At 36.8% G+C, this 21,457-nt stretch overlaps 1 protein-coding gene across 7 annotated transcripts; it reads left to right on the top strand.

The window, feature by feature from the left end:
* Positions 1-1,388: 1,388 nt before the first annotated feature.
* LOC138338152 (uncharacterized) lies at positions 1,389-20,892 on the top strand. Of its 7 annotated transcripts, XR_011211522.1 has the most exons (4): positions 1,389-1,593; positions 11,832-11,896; positions 18,871-18,933; positions 20,516-20,892. XR_011211522.1 is itself a non-coding variant. In XM_069288865.1 (3 exons), the coding sequence occupies exons 1-3, from the start codon at positions 13,143-13,145 to the stop codon at positions 20,557-20,559; spliced, it is 873 nt and encodes a 290-aa protein (XP_069144966.1). In that variant the 5' UTR covers positions 12,463-13,142; the 3' UTR covers positions 20,560-20,892. The 7 variants fall into 7 exon arrangements, 2 of the variants coding, with proteins under 2 accessions (XP_069144966.1, XP_069144965.1); XR_011211521.1 differs by lacking the exon at positions 11,832-11,896; XR_011211520.1 differs by lacking the exon at positions 20,516-20,892 and having other exon boundaries at positions 18,871-19,195.
* Positions 20,893-21,457: the final 565 nt, after the last annotated feature.

Below are 21,457 nucleotides of genomic sequence, written 5' to 3'. Positions count from 1 at the left end.
TCTTCAACACCTTAATGTGCTTTTTTATATTTATATTAAGTCATAAAAGTATTAAATTTAGATAAGAATTTGTTAAATATTTGAAAAAATATGCATGTTTGCTAGTGATTACATAAATTATTTGTAGTTGTGGTTGTTCTGATGATTGGTGTTAGTGTCTAAGTTATGGTGGTAGAGCTAACTAGTGGTGCGGTGACTAGCACGATAATTATTGTTGGTATTAGTGAGAGTAATTGTGATGGTAGAGTTGATTGATGTTAGTAGTTGAGGATGGTACTAGTTGTTATAATGTAGGTGACTGATAGTAGGGATTGGTCATAGTGGTAATAGAGTCTAATAATGATGATAAGTGTGGCATCGACTGAAAATATTAGTTTATAACGATAAGATTGCCAACGGTGATTTTATTGGCAAGGATGGCTAGTAGTTGGTGACGATGATGGTAATTGTGATGACAAAGAGGTTAACAGTTTTAGACAAAGTGATTGTGAAAATTATTCATATAATATACCACTTAAATTGCTTAATTTAATCAAATTCTGAATCTCAACTTTTCATACTTTAGGCCTTTAAGAACATTTGCTTAGGAATTATACACTTATTGAATTTAAATATGTCTTAATTTTAAGATTTTGAACAAAGTCTTAATATTATTACGAGAAAACAAAACTTATTATATTTAAGTGGGTTAAAAATTGTTATCCAACTCTACTCAAATAGTAGGCTGGCCCAATGGGCCAAGCCATTTTGACGGCTATAGTATTATCAGTTGAATTTTCTTGAAGGGACTTCTGGAGTGTGATATTAACGAAACATTCATATTCTCCTACCGAAATTTTAATATTAATTTAGCCGTAATTTTATACCAAACAATTTATTTGTTGTAAGAAAATATATTAAAATATATTAAGTTTAATTTGTTTTAGCATTAGAATTTGATAATTTAGAAATCATAAAGACAAAATTTTTGGGATTCTTACGTAAGTGTATAGGTAACCAAATTTATTTTAAACAAAGATGATCGCATGTACATATAAATCAATATTGTGTAATTTAGATATGAGCTCCACTTGATGCTGGAGTCTGTTGATATGTCACTCACTCGAAATGATTTACAGTTGTAATATGTCAAATTTAAAAACGGAAAAGGGCGTAAAATACCCTTCAACTATGCGAATTGGAACAAAAGTATCCTTCTTCTACCTTTCGGACCTAAAATGTCCTTGACGTCAACCTTTAGGCTCTATTTTGCCCTTATTTTTAACAGCCTAAATAATAATATCAACTAACAAATTCATTTGTGACGTGTCACTATCCTATTGGTTGCCCTAATAATTAATAATACTAATTAAAAAAACACCCAAAATCTCCACCCATAACCCAAATCTTTTAGCCCATTGTGTCTTGCAACTTATACTGTATTTCAAGTATCGAAAGAACCCTGTAATGGAACTAGAACCGCATAAATGGCCAGATTTGGAGTATGACGATGATAAAATTAAGCAAGAAGAAAATAAAGATCAATCGATGCTCGTTGTCACTGAGAATCTCAGCACTAACACTTAAACAACTCTCTTTCAGTAATTTATTAAGGTATACTACTATACATCTCTCTGGCATGTGTGTTGCAAATTGCAATCTATCTCCTTCGTGTTATATCTAAGTATTTCATTTCTAAATAAACAAGTAGAACCTTGTTTGATTAATGGAGTAGTCATTCCACTGACCAACGATCACAAAAGAGGATCAAAAAGTACATAAAATGGAAATGGTGAACCATATTATATATATATATATATATATATATATATATATATACATTATTTTGTCTGTGTGTAATCCTTTATTTATTTCTCTTGAGGAATTGGAAGAATTCACCTTGACCCTGAAGCTGCTGCTTTTTCTTTTCTTTCACTTTTGCTATCATGGGTTGAAAGGTTTGAGTAATAATGGATTAAAAGATTTGAATTATGGGTGGATCTTTTGGGTGGGTTTTTTTTTAATTAGTTTACTTAATTATTAGGGTAACAAATAGGATAGTGACACATGATAAATAAATTTGTTAATTGATGTTATTATTTAGGCTGTTAAAAATAAGGTAAAATAGAGCCTAAAGGTTGACGTCAAGAGCATTTTAGGCCCAAAAGGTAAAAGAAGGATATTTTTGTTCCAATTCACATAGTTGAAGGTTATTCTAGGCCCCTTTATAAAAAATTTAAGCTTGAAAACTCTTCAATGACAAATTGTTCAATTTTTTCAAGAAAATATAAATTAGATTTTAAATGCTAAATTTCAATTTAATCTTTGAAGTTCTTCATAGATTCATTTTTAGAGTACAATATTATGATAATTCTATTATTTTTTTTCTCTAAGATACAAAATCATAATAATACGCATCTTTTATTAGTTAGTCAAAAATCAGTTGTAAGATTACTAACAGATGGAACCTTGTATATAAATGGTGATGCATGTAGTGATCAAGATAGAAAAGCATTTCACCTCTACTAGGAGTGACCAAATGGTCAATTATTGTAATATTGATTGTTTTAAACAAGAAATTTATACCCAATAAAAGGCTTATCATTATTTTTTAAATTGTATCTTTCCAACTATAGTAGGACCAAAATTCCTCTGACAAGGTAATGTGGAGCTTTTTCCTTCAAGGGTTGGTTTTTGCTTATAATTTCTTGTTTGAGGATTTTCAAACACTTATAAAATGACTTTGATGGTTAAAAGTTAGGATTTTGAAGGTTTTATTTTTAGAAAAGGAATCAAGAATCCGATTCCACGGAATAATTTGATGTAGTGCTAGCTGGTAAGAGGGATAAGGAATAACTAATCTCAGAATTAATTTAGGATGAGTCTATGCCATGTTCGACTTAGAACTTGAGATAACATAACATATCCCGAGATTGCAGTGTTGTTTTTATTTTACATGGAGGGTGGGATAACTAATCCGGGATAAACTTTTCCTAACAAAACGAGCCCTCATACTCTGAATTTGTCACTTGTTTGTGAAGGGAAGGAGTAAAAACACAATCTTGCAACAACTAAACCGTGTTTTACGTGTGGGGTTTTTAATATATTGATGTACATTTTTTTAATGTAATATTCAAGCACAACTTGTTACAAGCAGTGCATAAAGAAGGCGCATATTATTGATGACAGATTCGGTAGTGCTTTGGACATTTGCTTATAGGATCCAAATCATGTTTTATTACCCTACTCTCAACTTAAGAGAATATGTAACCCTCTTACCCATACTTCCCCTCACCCCCGGCCTCAACCGAAGATATGACCATAGTCTAGAATCATTTCCCGGAGCCACTAGGAAGATGTAAGCTAAAAAAAGATAGATATGAAACATAAATTTACTAATCTACTGAATCAAGCAGAGAGTCTAGGACCGGTAATTAACCATACCAAAAGTTGAAGAAAAGAAAAGAATAATATAATTGATGAAAAAATCAACCAGCTCTAGAAACAACAAGAATTATGCAATATATGACTCTATGGAGAAAAAACAGAGAGTCACGTAGAGAAAAATGAAGAAGAGATAGATATATACAATAGTACACTAACATAACAGATCAATAATCATACATAAAACACATATAGAAAAACTAGATCTGAAAAATATACAACAATGGTAAGATTTAAAAACCAAAAACTAAGGTAACCTGAAATATTTTTTGAAAAGAATTTGGTAGATAGAACCTAGAAATTGAAGAGGAGATTTTATGCACTTAAACAGACAAAAAAGAAATTCGGGCAAAATTTATTGCTTCTTTGATGATAAAATCTTGTTGTTTGTCGTTGAGTGGAAAGATGATAGTGTCTTATGGATAGATGAAAAGGGAGACTAAAAATGATTGTACATTTTCCTGAGAAGTGTGGTGGCGTGTGCAACAGAGAAATTCGAGAAGATCAGTGACGAGGGAGCACAATCTTTTCATTGAATCTATGAAGGGAGTGGAATTGAGATGCAAAAATGGAAATGTATAGTTGCTCTATATATACAAAGAGGAAAAACATGTTATTTCATATTTTCTTAATGTAAGGAAGGTTTACGTTTTTATGCTTGAGGTACAAAATCTGGTAAGCTTGTTGAACACTATCAAATGGTTGTAATAAATAAACACTTGTACATCAAGCATCAACAAGTAAAACTTCCTTAGATTGAGAAAATTTGTTATCAATTATTTTCCCTGTATGTATATATAGAGCAACAACACATTCCCATTTTCGCATCTCAATTCCACTCAATATGTGAATTCTAAGAAAAGGTCCTGCTCTCTCGACACTGATATTCTAAGAGTTCTCTATTGCACGCGCCACCACCGTTATCCAGTGAATGTGCCAAAAATTTCAGTTCCCCCTTTGTTCTTCCTATTGGACACCATCGACTTGTCACCCAACGACAAACCACAAGATTCCATTGACAAAAAAGCAACAAATTAGGCCAGAACTATTTTTTTTCTCCATTGAAGTGCATACGATTTCCTTTTCAAGTCTCAGGTTCTATATTACCAAATTGTTTTCCATACTTTCTCCAGGCGAACTTTAGTTTTTGTTTTTTCAGATCTTTCCATTGTTATATATTTTTCATATCTACTTTTTCTATAAATGTTTCATGTATAATTGTTGATATATTATGTTAGTATACTATTGTATATCTCTGTCTCTTGTTAAGTTTGCTTTATGTAACTTTTTGTTTCATATATTGAATAATTCTCATGGTTTCCAGAGCTGGTTACTTTTGTTCATCTATTATATTTTATTTTCTTCAATTTTTGGTATCAGCAATTGGTCCTAGACTCTCCGCTTGATTCAGTAGCTTAGTACATTCATGTTTTATTATAACTTTCTTAACTTACATCTGCCTAGGGGCTCTGGGGAATGATGTTGTACTTTTCCTAGAGATTTACAACTCTTACTATTATTTCAACTCACATATTATGAAATACATTTTTTTTTCATTCAAGTTATATGTTCAAATTATCCTCAATAGATTACCCTACAGTAAAAATATGATATTTTTAATTAGTTTTTTTTTTTATAATTTTCTAGGATTTACTAACTATTATGATTGTTAGGTTTCGAATCGCTAGATGGATAAGAGTCTCAAATCCTTGTGTTTAGTTCTTTTTCCTAATGTACATTTTTTATTAGATGTTTTGCACGTGTCTTACATTAATTAATAAAATTATTTTTAAATTGCTATTGAAATTAAAATATATGTTATATCTATCCAGATATGCATTTCATATGAAGGTTGAAAAGATAGTTTAAAAAATGTGAGCCTCTTTCTTTAATATTTTAAATTCATTTATGATACATTAAATAAGATTTCAATACCGTAAAAATATTGATGTTAAAGTCTTAATGTTAGGACTTTAATATATTTCAAATTAGAAAATCATCAAGAAATAAAATTTGAGTTAATTTGAAAGTAATAAATATTATACTTTCTTACCAAGTAGCTTCTTGTAAATCAAGAGGGGCAAGAGATTTATGCTTGCCTCCAGATCACTTAATGTTTTCATAAAATGTAATAACCCGACTGTACAAGGAATAGTGAATGCACCCGGATCTTATTTCTTTTGTACTAGAGATCTTGTAGCAATAGCACTACAATGTTTCATTCTATCATCATCCTCAAAAGTGACCAATCTTTTCTTTGTAACCAAATCGTTCATAAACTTGGCATAACCGGACATTTGTTCTAAAGCTTCTACCAAAAGGACATTGATAAAATGTTGCTTCAACATTGTTATAAAACGCCGATATTTACCATCCTCGGTCTTTTTCACTATGTGGTCTAGGCATGGGATTTACCTTTTTAGGCACTTCAACATGTTTTCCAGTGTTATCTCTTACTTCACCACTAATCTCTACCACTTTATCATTATCTTTTATCACCTTTTCCTCATTAGACGGCATAGGTGGGTCAATTGTTTGCTTACCACCCCGAGTACTGATTACCATATAGTATCCATCATTTTTCGGGTTTTGGACAGTGTTGCTAGAAAGAGTGCCCGATTGCCGTGTGTTCACACTCGCAAATAATTGGGACATTTGCAACTCAAGCTGCTTAATAGATATTGTATGTGTATCGACTTTCTGTCCAACACCCGCTAAATCACTCCTCAACTCTTTAGTGTGCTCATCGTTAGCATCGAACCTCATTATTTTGTTCAACATATCCTCAACTCGCGCCATACTACCTCCACCATCCCTAAGAGCAACTTCACAATTTTGATGAGGAACATATGTCCCATTCTTATCATTTCTGTTACCATAGTTACCCCTGTTGAAGTTGTCGACGCGGTTGTAATTTACGACTCAGACATAATGACCCTCACGATTTTAGTTACCATAGATACGACCTTAGTTTCCTTGACCTTGGCGTCAATTCTCCTGAATTGAGCCTCGGGCGCTCGGTCGGAAACCCCCCGTCTACTCATTTACCGCATAGGAATCCTCCTCATAGTAACGTTCATCATTTGGTGGTGGTGATTTAGACAAGTAGTTAACTGCATTTGTATTTTCTTCACCCCCAATGACATGTTTTAATACCAACCCAAACTCAGTTCTCATCTGAGTCATCTCTTCAAGAATCTCATCTGTGGCTGCGTTGTGTGTGGATTGCACTACAAAGGTATTTCTTCTAGTATCTGACTTCCTAGTACTCCAATCTTTATTATTCCGAGAGATTTTCTCTAACTTTTCGGCAATCTCGGCATAAGAACACTCCCCGTAAGAACCACCCGCTATAGTATCCAATACCACTTTATTAATATCATCATGTCCCTGATAGAAGTATTCCTTCAGTGACTCATCATCTATGTGGTGATTGGGGACACTTCTAAAAAATGAAGTGAATCTATCCCAAGAACTGCTAACTGACACTCCTGGTAGTGCCACATAGTTGTTCACTCTGTCTTTGTGATTTAGTTTCTTGGAGACCGGGTAGTAACGTGCTAAGAAAACGTCCCTTAGTTGGTTCCAAGTGAAAATTGAGTTATAAGGGAGCTTAGTGAACCAAATAGCAGCCTCTTCCGTCAATCAGAGAGGAAAAACTCTTATCCCTATTACATCTAAATCAGGCCTCCCTACACAACTTTTGCACACTGCCCTTACCTTAGCTATATGGACATATGGGTCTCAGAAGGTAGCACTGAAAACAAACCTCTAGTAGTGAGCATTTCCATCAGACTACTAGTTACCACAAAGGTGTGGCCTTGTGGTAGAGGTGGCAACACAAGTGGCCTATCAGAGTCTGCAATGTTATCATAACCTCTATAGTATTCTTCAGGGCGTGGAGCGGGATTTTGTCCCCTTTGTTGATTTTCACCAGGATCATCGGGTAGTAACTGACCATGAACATCAACTGGAGTTGAGTTGTTTTGGTTTGTATCATCATCGATAATACCCAAGTTTTGATTCATATTGCGTAGTGTAAGCTCTAATTCGTGGTTGTAGGGAAACAAGAGTTCTCTTCCTCTCCATGTATTTGGCATACAAGAAAGTTAGTTCTGCAAGAATAAAAAACAATATAAAAGTAAAATTAAGAAAATATTGATTAAACTTTAATCATAATTTAAAGTTAATATAAAAGCTACTTTCCCCGACAGCGGCGTCAAAATTTGATATGCTCAAACTAACTTCTCAAATAAGAAGTAAAGCGGTCGTATCAAGTAAAGAACCCAACTAATGAGGTTTGGATCGTTCCCACGAGGAAAATAGTTCAGACTTAACTTTATTCTATTATTACTATTATTTAGTCAATTATTTCCCTAGAAAACAAAATACAATAAAAAGGGAGTTTTATTTTTAAATTCATGAAAATAACTAACTAAATTAAAGTAAACAACTAACAGATTCAAATCTTGCAGCTTAATCAATTAATATAAGCAACTAGGATTTAAGTGTTCCCCACAGGTTCCTAACTTGATAATTCTAACTATAACAATTCTTTCCTTGTATCTTATATTTAAAGTGATAAGTTATGTATCTCTAAATTCTTGGTCCGGCATCTAGAAAAATTTCACTCCGCACCTTGGTCCGGCTACGTGTGTTGCTATACTAACCCTTACCTTTACCTCATATTAAGCATTGTATTCGATATTTCTTCGTACCAATCGACACTAGCCTATTAGATAGTGTACACTAAATCTATGTTGATAATTCTGTTCCTATTATCTACCTCCTTGGTCCGACAAGTAGCATTAAGGCGAGTTCTAACGTTGGCCATCTTTTAAAAAGACTATGAAACGAAAGAATTATCAATACATGCAAGATACTATTCTAGAATTGCTATTTTAGTTAGATTTTACCTCATTATTCACCCATTGTTCCCATAACCCTAGTTATGGAGTTTAGTTACCCATGGTCATAATCACACTATTCATATATTTAATATAAGAATTCATGCACTTACTTTAATGAGAAGAATAAAATACAGAAATTCACTTGATTAATCAACAAAAGAACCAACAATCAATTTCAGAAAAAGTGTATCAAATACTGAAATTTATCCTTCAATACTTGAACAAGAAGACTAAAACTTATCTAAAAGTCTAACTATTGAAAAGTCTACTATCGAAAAGTCTAACCCCAAAAATGAGGTTTTTTGAACTATTTATAATAAAAACAAAAACCTAATAAAAGAAGAATTCTAATTACTGAAAATTCGTCAAAACGCATCCGAGTCGACGGACCTCGTGACGGACCGTCGTGGTGACGACGAGCCGTCATGGCCTCCGTCGTCCCATACTTCACAAATTCTTCTGCTGCTTTCATCATTACCCTCAACGGACAGGTATGATGGACCGTTCCAAGCACGATGGTCCGTCGAGGGTCTCCGTTCCATAATACTTAAACTTCTTGGAATTTGGGTACTGGGACTACTCTCTGATTATTGCGACGAACTAGCAGGACGGACCGTTGTGGCTATGATGGTCCGTCATGGACTTTTGTAATCCCACACTGAGTCATACTTCCCCATCTTCCTTCAGCAGCTTCACTACGATGACACCTATGGACCGTCACAGGATCGACAGACCGTCATAAGCTCCGTAGGTGGTCTCTTCTGCATTACTTCGCTAAAAAACTTTTGCTTTCATCTTTGGACAGATTTCTTGCAAATAAGGAGAAACTTACATTAAAATTAATACAAAAAGACTTTTGGAAACACACTAAACTTATGGGAAAAACATTAAAAGTACTATAAAACCACGGTACATCAACACTCCACATTCTTTTTGTTCACATATGATTTTGATCTGTACTTCGATTTGCTCCTTCCTATTGGCTAGTACGACCTGTTCCAAAGAGTCCACTAGCTTCGTCACTGTTGTCTCCTTCCAAATGCATTCACACATCACAATAGTTAAGTGCTTGCCGCACTTGCTCAAGTTTGATAGGTTGTTTGCTATACATTATTGAATTCTCAATATCATGATATTTTGAAGTCAATGAAAATAACAAAGAACATGAAAGCATTCTTCGCCCTTTTTAATTCCAGGAGTAGTAAGTCCATCACTAGTTTATTGAATGCATCTAGATGGTCTTGCAACAAAGTACCTGAATCCATATTAAATGTACGAAGACGCCGTTGTAACAACATCATTGCTGTCACTTATTGGTCCTGGTAAAGCCCTTCAAGATTTTCCCATAACTCTTTGGCCGTCTCTTTTGTACTTGCACTCACTTCAAAAAATTAGGTGCAAGAGACAGTTGGATTACGCTCAATGCATCTCCTTCAATCTTTTCCTTTTCGGAATCCAATATTTTATCGAGGTACTTTCCATTAATAGCATGGATTGAACCTTCCCTCCACAGTAGCGCCATCATCTGGATGTTCCAGATATTGAAGTTGTTGCGCCCACTAAATCTATCAATTTCAAACTTCATGGAACTCATCTTTACTTGTTCTTCCTTTTCTACTATAATGTATTTGGAACTACAGAAAACAAAGTAATTCTTTTCTGATGTGGAAGTTCAGACTGTGTTGCAACCATAGAGCATACTCAGACAGAACCTTGGTTTTTATACCAATTGTTAGCGAAAACATGAAGTTAAAGAACAAGGAAGAACAACAATATTTAACGTGGTTCGGATCAAAATGATCCTACATCCACCAAAGAATAAATGTACCAATATTTATATCACTCTATAAAGAATACAAGTGAAATACTACAAAAAAGAGAACACAAATGCCATAGAAGGTGAGCAAGAAAGTGAGAGGACGATTTGAAAATGAATTAAGATCTACCTATTTATAGGAATAAATTCATTTTATTTATGTAACGGCCTATTTAGTCGTTTTGAGCAGCAGATTTATTTTTGGAAAAACTGGCTGAGATGACGGATCCCACGACAGACCGTCATGGGCACGGCGGACCGTCGAGGGGGTCTCGTTCCAAAACACTTAGATTTCTGAAATTTGGGTACTAAAATCGACTCTCTAAAATTCGTGACGACATGGCAGGACGGACCGTCGTGGGCACGACGGACCGTCACAGACTCTTCAGGGAATTGAGTCTCTGAACTCTCTAACGGAAGCAGCAGGATGGACCGCCGCAGACACGATGGGCCGTCACAGACTGCGTAATCTCAGGCGGGGTCGGATTTCTGTTAAATATTTTAAGGGGCGTTTTGGACTATTCCTACTATAATTATAAATTTGGTGGGTTAATGTTGATAACTTAACTACTTGAGGGTTAAAGGAGATAACCTTGAATTAATTAATGGGTTGATTTATCATCTTTTATACTTAATTATATGCTAATTAGGGTAAAAGAAAGAGGGTTTGAATAAGAAAAATAGAAAGAACAAGAGAGGAGATCGATCGAGAGAGAGAGAAGAACGAAGAGGAAAACAAAAAGGCTTGGAAAGTAGATTGCTTGATTACCATTCTTCAGTGGACGTAGGTTATGGTTTTTATGCTATTCGTAGTACACTCTTAATAGCGAATGATATGTGTTGGGTAGTATTATAAAACCTTCTATATGCTTAATTGTGTGCTTGCATGATGTGTTTATATAATTGTGAATGAATAAGCATGATAAAGCTATTGAATCCTAAATCTTGAAAACCTCTTGTTAATGATGATGCCTTGGTATAAAAGAAGGCTTGATGAACTAAAGTAATGAGATTGATGATGCCTTAGTATAAGAGAAGGCTTGATGAACTAAAGTAATGATATTGATGATACCTTGGTATAAAAGAAGGCTTGATGAATTCATGGAATGAGATTAGGGGATCGGGTGTCACGAACCAACACGTAGAATTAGGGGATCGGGTGTCACGAAACCGATACGTAGAATTAGGGGATCGGGTGTCACAAACTGACACGTAGAATTAGGGGATCAGGTGTCACGAACTGACACGTAGAATTAGGGTATCGGGTGTCACGACCTGACACGTAGAATTAGGGGATCGGGTGTCATGAACTGACACTTAGAATTAGGGGATCGAAGTGTTACGTTTCGACACATAGTAGTAGGGGAGCGGAGTGTCACGTACCGACACAAGAGGAATAAAGATAATGAATCTCGAAAGTATGTTAATAAATTCGAATGAAAAGAACCTATTTCCCAAATGAGTATGATATGGAGGCTTGAATCCTCATGAGTGTACTTGCCGTTATTTATCAAAGATTCTTGTACATGTTGTTGCTACAGATTGAGTATTGTAGTTGATTTATGATATGATCTGATATATAGTATTTTCTATTTTGAGTTGGCCGATGATACCTACTCAGTACTGGTGTTTTTACTGACCCCTACTTGTATGTTTCTTTCTTTGTTATTTGTGGAGTGCAGCACACGTGCCGTCGTCTTCAACTCAACCGCAACTCTAGCCAGTCTTCATTACACCGGATTTCAGGGTGAGCTAATGCTTCTAGCTTGGACTGGGTCTTCCTCTTCATGTCTTGATGCCTTGAACTTCCGGCATGGACTAGCTTTTACTTATTTTAGCTTCTTAGATACTCTTAGATTTAGAAACTTGAGATAGATGTTCTTGTGATGATGACTTCCAGATTTTGGGGATAATAATAGTTATTGAGTTTTAGAAGTTATTTAATCAATGTTCATAATGAGATTTATGTCTTCCGCATTACTTTCTGTTATTATATTGAGATGTTGGGTTTTGTATTGGTTGGTTCACTCACATAGGAGGGTAAGTGTGTGTTCCACTCGCGGCTCGATTTGGGTCGTGACAAACTTGGTATCAGAGCATTAGGTTCGTTGGTCTCATCACACAAGAATGAGTCTAGTAGAGTCTTAAGGAACGGTAGGGGGACGCCTTTACTTTTCTTTGAGAAGCTATAAGACTTCAGGAAAATTCCATTCTTTCTTTCTTTCTTTCGTGCTATTACTTGGGTTCAATTGGTATCTAGGTGATACAAATTGGTATCTGACCATCTTCACTCTATCTCGCAGATGGTTAGAACTAGAGCAACGACTGTGCCAACACCAACATCGGCAAGACAAGAAGCATCTGAGCCAGCCACTGGGGCTGTAGCTCGAAGAGGAGTAGTGGCAAGAGGCCGTGTAAGGGGTCGCGGGAGGACGTCCTCTAGAGGAAGAGGAGAAGCACCTAGCCCATCTGGTACTAGGGCGGTGACTCCTCCACCGATTTAGGAAGTAGTAAGAGAGGGGGAGGATGGGGAAAATGAGCAAGTATAGAATAAGGGATTGCCACCCCAACCTACCCCAGAGATGATCAATCAGGTTCTTGCTTATCTTAGCGGGTTATCTGATCAAGGCCAGACACCTACAGTGTTTTCTACACCAGCACCTCAGGTTCCGGAGGTACAACATGCGACTACTGTGGCTCCCTGCATGGATGCCTCATTGGAAATAGGCACGTTTCCTCGTCTGACTACAGGGCCTATAATGACAAATGACCAGCATGAAGTTTTCAGTAAGTTCTTGAAATTGAAACCTCCAGTCTTCAAGGGTGCTGAATCTGAGGATGCCTACGATTTTCTGGTTGACTATCATGAGCTACTACACAAGATGGGTATAGTAGAACGGTTTGGTGTCGAGTTTGTGACTTATCAGTTTCTAGGGAACGCCAAAATGTGGTGGCGGTGACATGTTGAGTGTCAACCAACAGAGGCACCACCTATGACTTGGGCATCATTCTCTAGCTTGTTTATGGAGAAGTATATCCCCCGGACTTTGAGGGATAGGAAAAGAGATGAGTTTTTGAGCCTAGAGCAAGGTAGGATGTCGGTTACTGCATATGAGGCTAAGTTTCGTGCATTATCCAGGTATGCCACCCAACTTTGTTTCAGTCCACAAGAGCGGATTCGCCGTTTTGTGAAGGGGTTGAGGTCAGAACTGCGGATTTCAGCCTTACAGGTAGCGGCTACGACAAAATCCTTTCAAGAAGTGGTAGACTTCGTGATAGAGGTGGAAGGAGTGAAGCCAGATGACTTCACCATGGCATCGACATCAAAAAGGTTTCGAAAGGGAGGTGATTTTAATGGTTCTTACTCTAGAGGACAGGGTTCAGGAGGTCACTCAGTCCGACCAATTCAGTCTTCACTACAGACTGTAGTTGGGGGTCCACCTCAGACCGGTCAACACTTCTCTGAGAGACTTATGGTTGACTCCAGGGAGTGTTATGGATGTGGGGAGACTGGACATATTAGGAGGAATTGTCCAAAACAGAGTTATAGACCCCCAATAGCTAGAGGTAGAGGTGGTTATGGTAGAGGCCGTTATTCTGGAGAACGCGGTGGCCAAGGTAATAATGGCCGGGGTAACGGGCATACTGGAGCCACTACAGCACAACATGGTAGGGGCAACGAGCAGACAGGTGATAGGGCCCATTGTTATGCTTTTCCTGGGCGGTCGGAAGCGGAGACATCAGATGTTGTTATCACAGGTAATCTTTTGGTTTGTGATTGTATGGATTCTGTATTATTTGATCCCGGCTCCACATTTTCATATGTATCTTCCTCATTTGCTACTGGTCTTAGTTTACATTGTGAATTGCTTGACATACCTATTCGTGTGTCTACTCCGGTGGGTGAGTCTGTGATAGTTGAAAAAGTATATAGGTCTTGTTTGGTGACTTTTGTGGGGAGCAATACTTATGTAGACTTGGTTATCTTAGAAATGGTTGATTTTGATGTAATTCTGGGTATGACTTGGCTTTCTCCGAATTTTGCGATCTTGGATTATAATGCTAAAACTGTGACGTTAGCCAAGCTTGGGACAAATCCGTTATTGTGGGAGGGCGACTATACTTCCACTCCGGTTCGTATCATATCCTTTCTTCGTGCTAAGAGAATGGTTAGTAAGGGGTGTTTAGCTTTCTTGGCACATCTCAGGGATGACACTACCCATGTACCTTCAATTGAGTCGGTTTCGGTAGTCCGCGAGTTTCTAGATGTGTTTCCCGTAGACCTTCCTGGTATGCCACCGGATAGAGATATTGACTTCTGCATTGATCTTGAACCGGGTACTCTCCCTATTTCTATACCCCCTTATAGAATGGCTCCCGCGGAGTTGAGAGAGTTAAAGGCTCAATTTCAAGAATTGTTAGGAAAGGGCTTCATTAGACATAGTGCATCTCCTTGGGGTGCTCCTGTATTGTTTGTGAAGAAGAAGGATGGAAGCTTTCGGATGTGCATAGACTACAGACAACTGAGTAAGGTAACAGTTAAGAACAAGTATCCTCTTCCTCGCATCGATGATTTGTTCGATCAGTTACAAGGTGCTTGTTCTTTCTCAAAAATTGACTTGAGATCTGGTTACCATCAATTGAAAATACGGGCAACGGATGTGCCCAAGACTACTTTTCGGACCAGGTATGGGCATTATGAGTTCTTAGTAATGTCTTTTGGGCTTACGAATGCCCCTGCTGCTTTCATGAGCTTGATGAATGGGATTTTTAAGCCATATCTGGATCTCTTTGTCATCGTATTCATCGATGATATATTGGTATACTCAAAGAGCAAGAAGGAACATGAGGAGCACTTGAGAATTGTATTGGAAATATTGAGGGAGAAAAAGCTTTATGCCAAATTTTCCAAGTGTGAGTTTTGGCTAGATGCAGTGTCCTTCTTGGGGCATGTGGTTTCTAAGGATGGGGTGATGGTGGATCCTTCTAAGATTGAGACAGTGAAGAATTGGGTAAGACCTACTAATGTGTCAGAAATAAGGAGCTTTGTTGGTTTTGCTAGCTATTATCGTCGATTTGTCAAGGGATTCTCTTCCATTGCTTCCCAATTGAAGAACTTGACTAAGCAGAATGTTCCATTTGTATGGTCGGACGAATGTGAGGAAAGCTTTCAGAAACTCAAGATGTTATTGACTACTACACCAATCCTTACCCTGCCAGTGGAAGGTAAGAATTTCATTGTCTATTGTGATGCATCCTATTCGGGTTTGGGTGCAGTACTAATGCAAGAGAAGAACGTAATTGCTTATGCTTCAAGGCAATTAAAGGTGCACGAACGTAATTATCCGACCCATGATTTGGAATTGGCTGCGCTAGTGTTTGCCTTAAAGCAATGGAGACACTATCTATATGGGGTTAAGTGTGAAGTATACACGGATCATCGTAGCCTATAATATGTCTTTACTTAAAAAGATTTGAATTTGAGGCAGAGGATATGGATGGAACTACTGAAGGACTACGATATCACTATCTTGTATCATCCGGGAAAGGCTAATGTTGTGGCAGACGCCTTAAGTAGAAAGGCAGGGAGCATGGGAAGTCTAGATCACTTGCAAGTTTCTAGAAGTCCATTGGCTAGAGAGGTTCAGACTCTGGCTAACGACTTTATGAGGTTAGAAGTAAATGAGAAGGGAGGATTGTTGGCTAGTGTGGAGGCGAGATCTTCTTTTCTTGACAAGATCAAGGGAAAACAGTTTGACGATGAGAAACTAAGCCGAATTCGGGATATGGTTTTGCGAGGAGAGGCTAAAGAAGCAATAATGGATGAGGAAGGTGTTTTGAGAATTAAGGGAAGGGTATGTGTGCCCCGTGTTGATGATTTGATCCATACTATTCTCACAGAGGCTCATAGTTCCGGATATTCTATACATCCTGGTGCAACCAAGATGTACCGTGACCTAAAGCAACACTTTTGGTGGAGTAGAATAAAGCGCGACATTGTTGATTTCGTTGCCAAATGTCCAAATTGTCAGCAAGTAAAGTATGAACACCAGAGGCCCAGAGGAACACTTCAGAGAATTCCCATTCCTGAATGGAAGTGGGAAAGAATTGCAATGGACTTCGTGGTTGGTCTTCCAAAGACATTGGGTAAGTATGACTTTATTTGGGTAATTGTTGATAGGTTAACTAAGTCTGCTCACTTCATTCCGGTCAAGGTGACTTACAATGCAGAGAAGTTAGCCAAACTTTACATTTCGGAAGTTGTGCGATTGCATGGAGTTCCACTTTCCATTATATCAGATAGAGGTACGCAGTCTACTTCTATGTTTTGGAAAACATTGCATGCGGAATTGGGTACTAGGTTTGATCTTAGTACCGCATTTCACCCTCAGATCGATGGTCAGTCTGAGCGAACGATCCAAGTGTTGGAAGATATGCTTCGTGCATGTGTGATAGAATTTGGAGGCCATTTGGATAACTTCTTACCCTTAGCGGAGTTCTCATTCAACAATAGCTATCACTCAAGTATCGATATGGCCCCATTTGAGGCACTGTATGGGAGAAGATGTAGGTCTCCCATTGGGTGGTTTGATGCATTTGAGGTTAGACCTTGGGGTACCGACCTTCTGAGGGAATCCTTAGACAAAGTGAAATGCATTCAAGAAAAGCTTTTAGCGGCTCAAAGTAGGCAGAAGGAATATGCAGATCGAAAAGTTAAAGACTTGGAGTTCATGGAGAGTGAGCAAGTCTTGCTGAAGGTTTCGCCCATGAAAGGGGTGATGCGGTTTGGTAAAACAGGTAAGCTTAGTCCAAGGTATATTAGTATATTGGTCCCTTCGAAGTTTTGAAGCGCGTGGAGGAGGTAGCTTATGAATTAGCCTTGCCCCCAGGACTGTTAGGGGTGCATCCGGTATTCCATGTGTCTATGTTGAAAAGATACCATGGGGATGGAAACTATATTATTCGTTGGGATTCAGTTTTGCTTGATGAGAATTTGTCTTATGAGGAGGAGCCTGTTGCTATTTTAGATAGAGAAGTTTGCAAGTTGAGGTCAAGGGAAATTGCACCTATCAAAGTTCAATGGAAGAATCGGCCGGTTGAAGAATCCACTTGGGAGAAAGAGGCTGATATGCAAGAAAGATACACACAACTGTTCACAGATTCAGGTACTCCTTTTCGCCCTTGTTTTTCTTCTTGTGATCGTTCGAGGACGAATGATGGGTAAATTGGTATCTATTATAACGACCTGATTAGTCGTTTTGAGCAGTAGATTTATTTCTGAAAAAACTGGCTGAGACGACGGATCCCACGACGGACCGTCATGGGCACGACGGACCGCCGAGGGGGTCTCGTTCCAAAACACTTAGATTTCTGAAATTTGGGTACTGAAATCGACTCTTTGAACTTCGTGACAACATGGCAGGACGGACCGTCGTGAGCACGACGGACCGTCACAGACTCTTCAGGGAATTGAGTCTCTGAACTATGTGACGGAAGTAGCAGGACGGACCGTCACAGGCACGACGGGCCGTCACAGACTGCGTAATCCCAGGCGGGGTCAGATTTCTGTTAAATATTTTAAGGGGCGTTTTGGACTATTTCTGCTATAATTATAAATTTGGTGGGTTAATGTTGATAACTTAACTACTTGAGGGTTAAAGGATATAACCTTGAATTAATTAATGGGTTGATTTATCATCTTTTATACTTAATTATATGCTAATTAGGGTAAAATAAAAAGGGTTTGAATAAGAAAAATAGAAAGAACAAGAGAGGGAGATCGATCGAGAGAGAGAGAAGAACGAAGAGAAAAACGAAAAGGCTTGGAAAGTAGATTGCTTGATCACCATTCTTCAGTGGAGGTGGGTTATGATTTTTATGCTATTCGTAGTAGATTCTTAATAGAGAATGATATGAGTTGGGTAGTATTATAAAACCTTCTATATGCTTAATTGTGTGCTTGCATGATGTGTTTATATAATTGTGAATGAATAAGCATGATGAAGCTATTGAATCCTAAATCTTGTAAACCTCTTGTTAATGATGATGCCTTGGTATAAAAGAAGGCTTGATGAACTAAAGTAATGAGATTGATGATGCCTTAGTATAAGAGAAGACTTGATGAACTAAAGTAATGAGATTGATGATGCCTTGGTATAAAAGAAGGCTTGATGAATTCATGGAATGAGATTAGGGGATCGGGTGTCACGAACCGATACGTAGAATTAGGAGATCGGGTGTCAGAACCGATACGTAGAATTAGGGGATTGGGTGTCACGAACCGACACATAGAATTAGGGGATCGGGTGTCACGAACCGACACGTAGAATTAGGGGATCGGGTGTCACGAATCGACACGTAGAATTAGGGGATTGGGTGTCACGTTTCGACACATAGTAGTAGGGGAGCGGAGTGTCACGTACCGACACAAGAGGAATAAAGATAATGAATCTCGAAAGTATGTTAATAAATTCGAATGAAAAGAACCTATTTCCCAAATGAGTATGATATGGAGGCTTGAATCCTCATGAGTGTACTTGCGTTATTTATCAAAGATTCTTGTACATGTTGTTGCTACAGTTTGAGTACTGTAGTTGATTTATGATATGATCTGATATATACTATTTTCTATTTTGAGTTGGCCGATGATACCTACTCAATACTGGTGTTTGTACTGACCCCTACTTGTATGTTTCTTTCTTTGTTATTTGTGGAGTGCAGCACGTGCCGTCGTCTTCAACTCAACCACAACTCTAGCCAGTCTTCATTACATCGGATTTCAGGGTGAGCTAATGCTTCTAGCTTTGACTGAGTCTTCCTCTTCATGTCTTGATGCCTTGAACTTCCGGCATGGACTAGCTTTTACTTATTTTAGCTTCTTAGATACTCTTAGATTTAGTAACTTGAGATAGATGTTCTTGTGATGATGACTTCCAGATTTTGGGGATAATAATAGTTATTGAGTTTTAGAAGTTATTTAATCAATGTTCATTAATGAGATTTAAGTCTTCCGCATTACTTTCTGTTATTATATTGAGATGTTGGGTTTTGTATTGGTTGGTTCGCTCACATAGGAGGGTAAGTGTGGGTGCAACTCACGGCTCGATTTGGGTCGTGACAATTTAGGTCATCCATGACATCACTATATGTCAAAAATGCCAAGGTTAATAATATGAAACCATAATATTGTTTAACTATATTTCACCTACCAAGATACTATCTTGACTTTTATTTTGTACCAATTCCACGAGAACAAAATAATCTCTTTCAATAATAAATAAAACAAAAACAAAAGCACTAATATTTATTTGATGGCTACTTAAAAGTTCCCTTGGCTCATAGGAATACCTAATACCTTGTCACTTATGCCTAATTCCTTCGATAATGGATGTTCATATCTAATCCATGGATTGAGGCAGTGGTATCATTTTCTTTGGAGCTCTATCTGTACAATACAAGGACATGTTTAAATATTCATCATAGGAATTAGAAGTGTAAAAAATGAACCCAAACATAGGTAACCCGTCCAGAATTTTTGAAAATTGGGCTCAAAATAATTTGAATTGGGTTCAATCTCAACCCATTCAAGCTGAACCCATTTGAAGAGAATTCACAATTGAGCCCAATTCAATCTTCACTTTCAACCTGTTTAAAAACTTTTTATTAAGATATGTTCCTATATTGAAAGTATGAACTATTATCTATTTAACATCTTTTAGGATTTATGTATCCATTTGTTACTTTTTTAACAAAAAATCTTGAGCGAAAAAATTAAATTGTGATTATAAAAGTTAAGTATCAATATGTTAAATCATTGAGATTAATCGGGCCACATTGGACGTGTCAAAAATGAACCCAAACATAGTAACCTGCCCACAATTTTAATGGTTGGGCTCAAAATAATTTGAATTGGTTTCAATTTCAACTCATTCAAGCTCAAACCATTTGAAGAGAATTCTCAATTGAGCCCACTTTAATCTTCACTTTCTACCCATTTTAAAACTTTTAAGATATGTTCCTATATTGAAGTTATGAATTATTATCTATTTAACATCTTTTAGGATTTATCTATCATTTTTTTACTTTTTTAACAAAAAAATTTTGAGCGAAAAATCCAAATTGTGATTATAAAAGTTAAGTATCAATATGTTAAACATTGAGCTTAATCGGGTCAAATTGGGCGAGTCAAGACCTAACCAGTTTTTTAACCCATTTAAGCCCAACCCATTTGAACCTAATGTAAATTTGGGCAGGTCAAGACTCAACCCAATTTCTATTGGACCAATTGTAATATTTTCAAATGTCAATCCAACCCGCCCATTTGACACCCTTAATAGAAACTGACCAGGCGCTTAAGCTTATGTAGGAGCCTTACACTTGAACGATGACCGATGTGCATTTTGGAGCTGAAGAAGTCTTTAAAGAGAATGAATCCATGACACTTGTAAGAGATCAAGATCTTCGATGGATGTCCCTGAAGCTCCTCCACCTTACATCATTGTCGCTGCTACAAACGCCTCACTAAAATCCTAAAGGAAGACATAAAGATGAGACTTGAAGCTTCTTTACTCAACCTACCTTTTCATTACTCTATTTTGTTTTGCTTTCTTGCTTCTTTATGGTCATGTTTGTCGAGTCTGGGTTTTGGATTGATTTTTATTAACATATAAATGGGCAATTCTCCAACCTTTACTTAAAAAAAACATCAATATGAGGAATTTGAAATAGAATATATAATTAAGAGTAGGGGTGTATATGGTTTGGATAAAAGCCGATCCAAATCAAAAAATTGAATCACATCAATTAAATAAATCGGTTTAATTTGAATTTAGAGTTTGTTTAATTTTAAATTATTAAGAATCGATAATACTTGATTTTATTATGATATTTTTCTAAAAAATCAAAGAAACAACAGAACCGAACAGAACCAATAAGTTATATACATAAATTTTATTATAATACTTACAAAATATTGGTATTCATAAACAATTTTACAGATTTGGCATGTTTCATCAAAATTTATTTATAATTTATTTATGGAAAAAATGTCCAAGGTGAGTGATGGATATATACTATAACCATGTGTTAAGAAATAATATTTATTAGAGAATAAATATTTACTCAATTTCAATATATCATATATTCGTTTATGGTGTCTATGTTCTTATATAATAGATGATTTAATATGTAGAGTTTTAGCTTATACGCACACGATTAAATCATCGGTTCTTATGAATATAAAGTTTTTGGTTCACAATCTAGGATGAATATCGGACATGTCATCGGGTACGATTGTAGCACAAGATTA

This window comes from Solanum lycopersicum, chromosome 9 (genome assembly GCF_036512215.1).
Source record: "Solanum lycopersicum chromosome 9, SLM_r2.1".
Classification (NCBI taxonomy): Eukaryota; Viridiplantae; Streptophyta; class Magnoliopsida; order Solanales; family Solanaceae; genus Solanum; species Solanum lycopersicum.
The sequence above is the reverse complement of the archived record's forward strand: the minus strand, read 5'-3'. Positions and strand labels throughout refer to the sequence as shown.

What these genes read in the sequence shown, in the direction of transcription:
- LOC138338152 (XM_069288864.1), top strand. Translation starts at nt 13,143, where the DNA reads ATGACTTGGGCATCATTCTCTAGCTTGTTTATGGAGAAGTATATCCCC. An exon ending in ATCAGATGTTGTTATCACAG is followed by an intron (nt 13,909 to 18,870) that starts GTAATCTTTTGG and finishes TGTGGAGTGCAG; the next exon opens with CACGTGCCGTCGTCTTCAAC.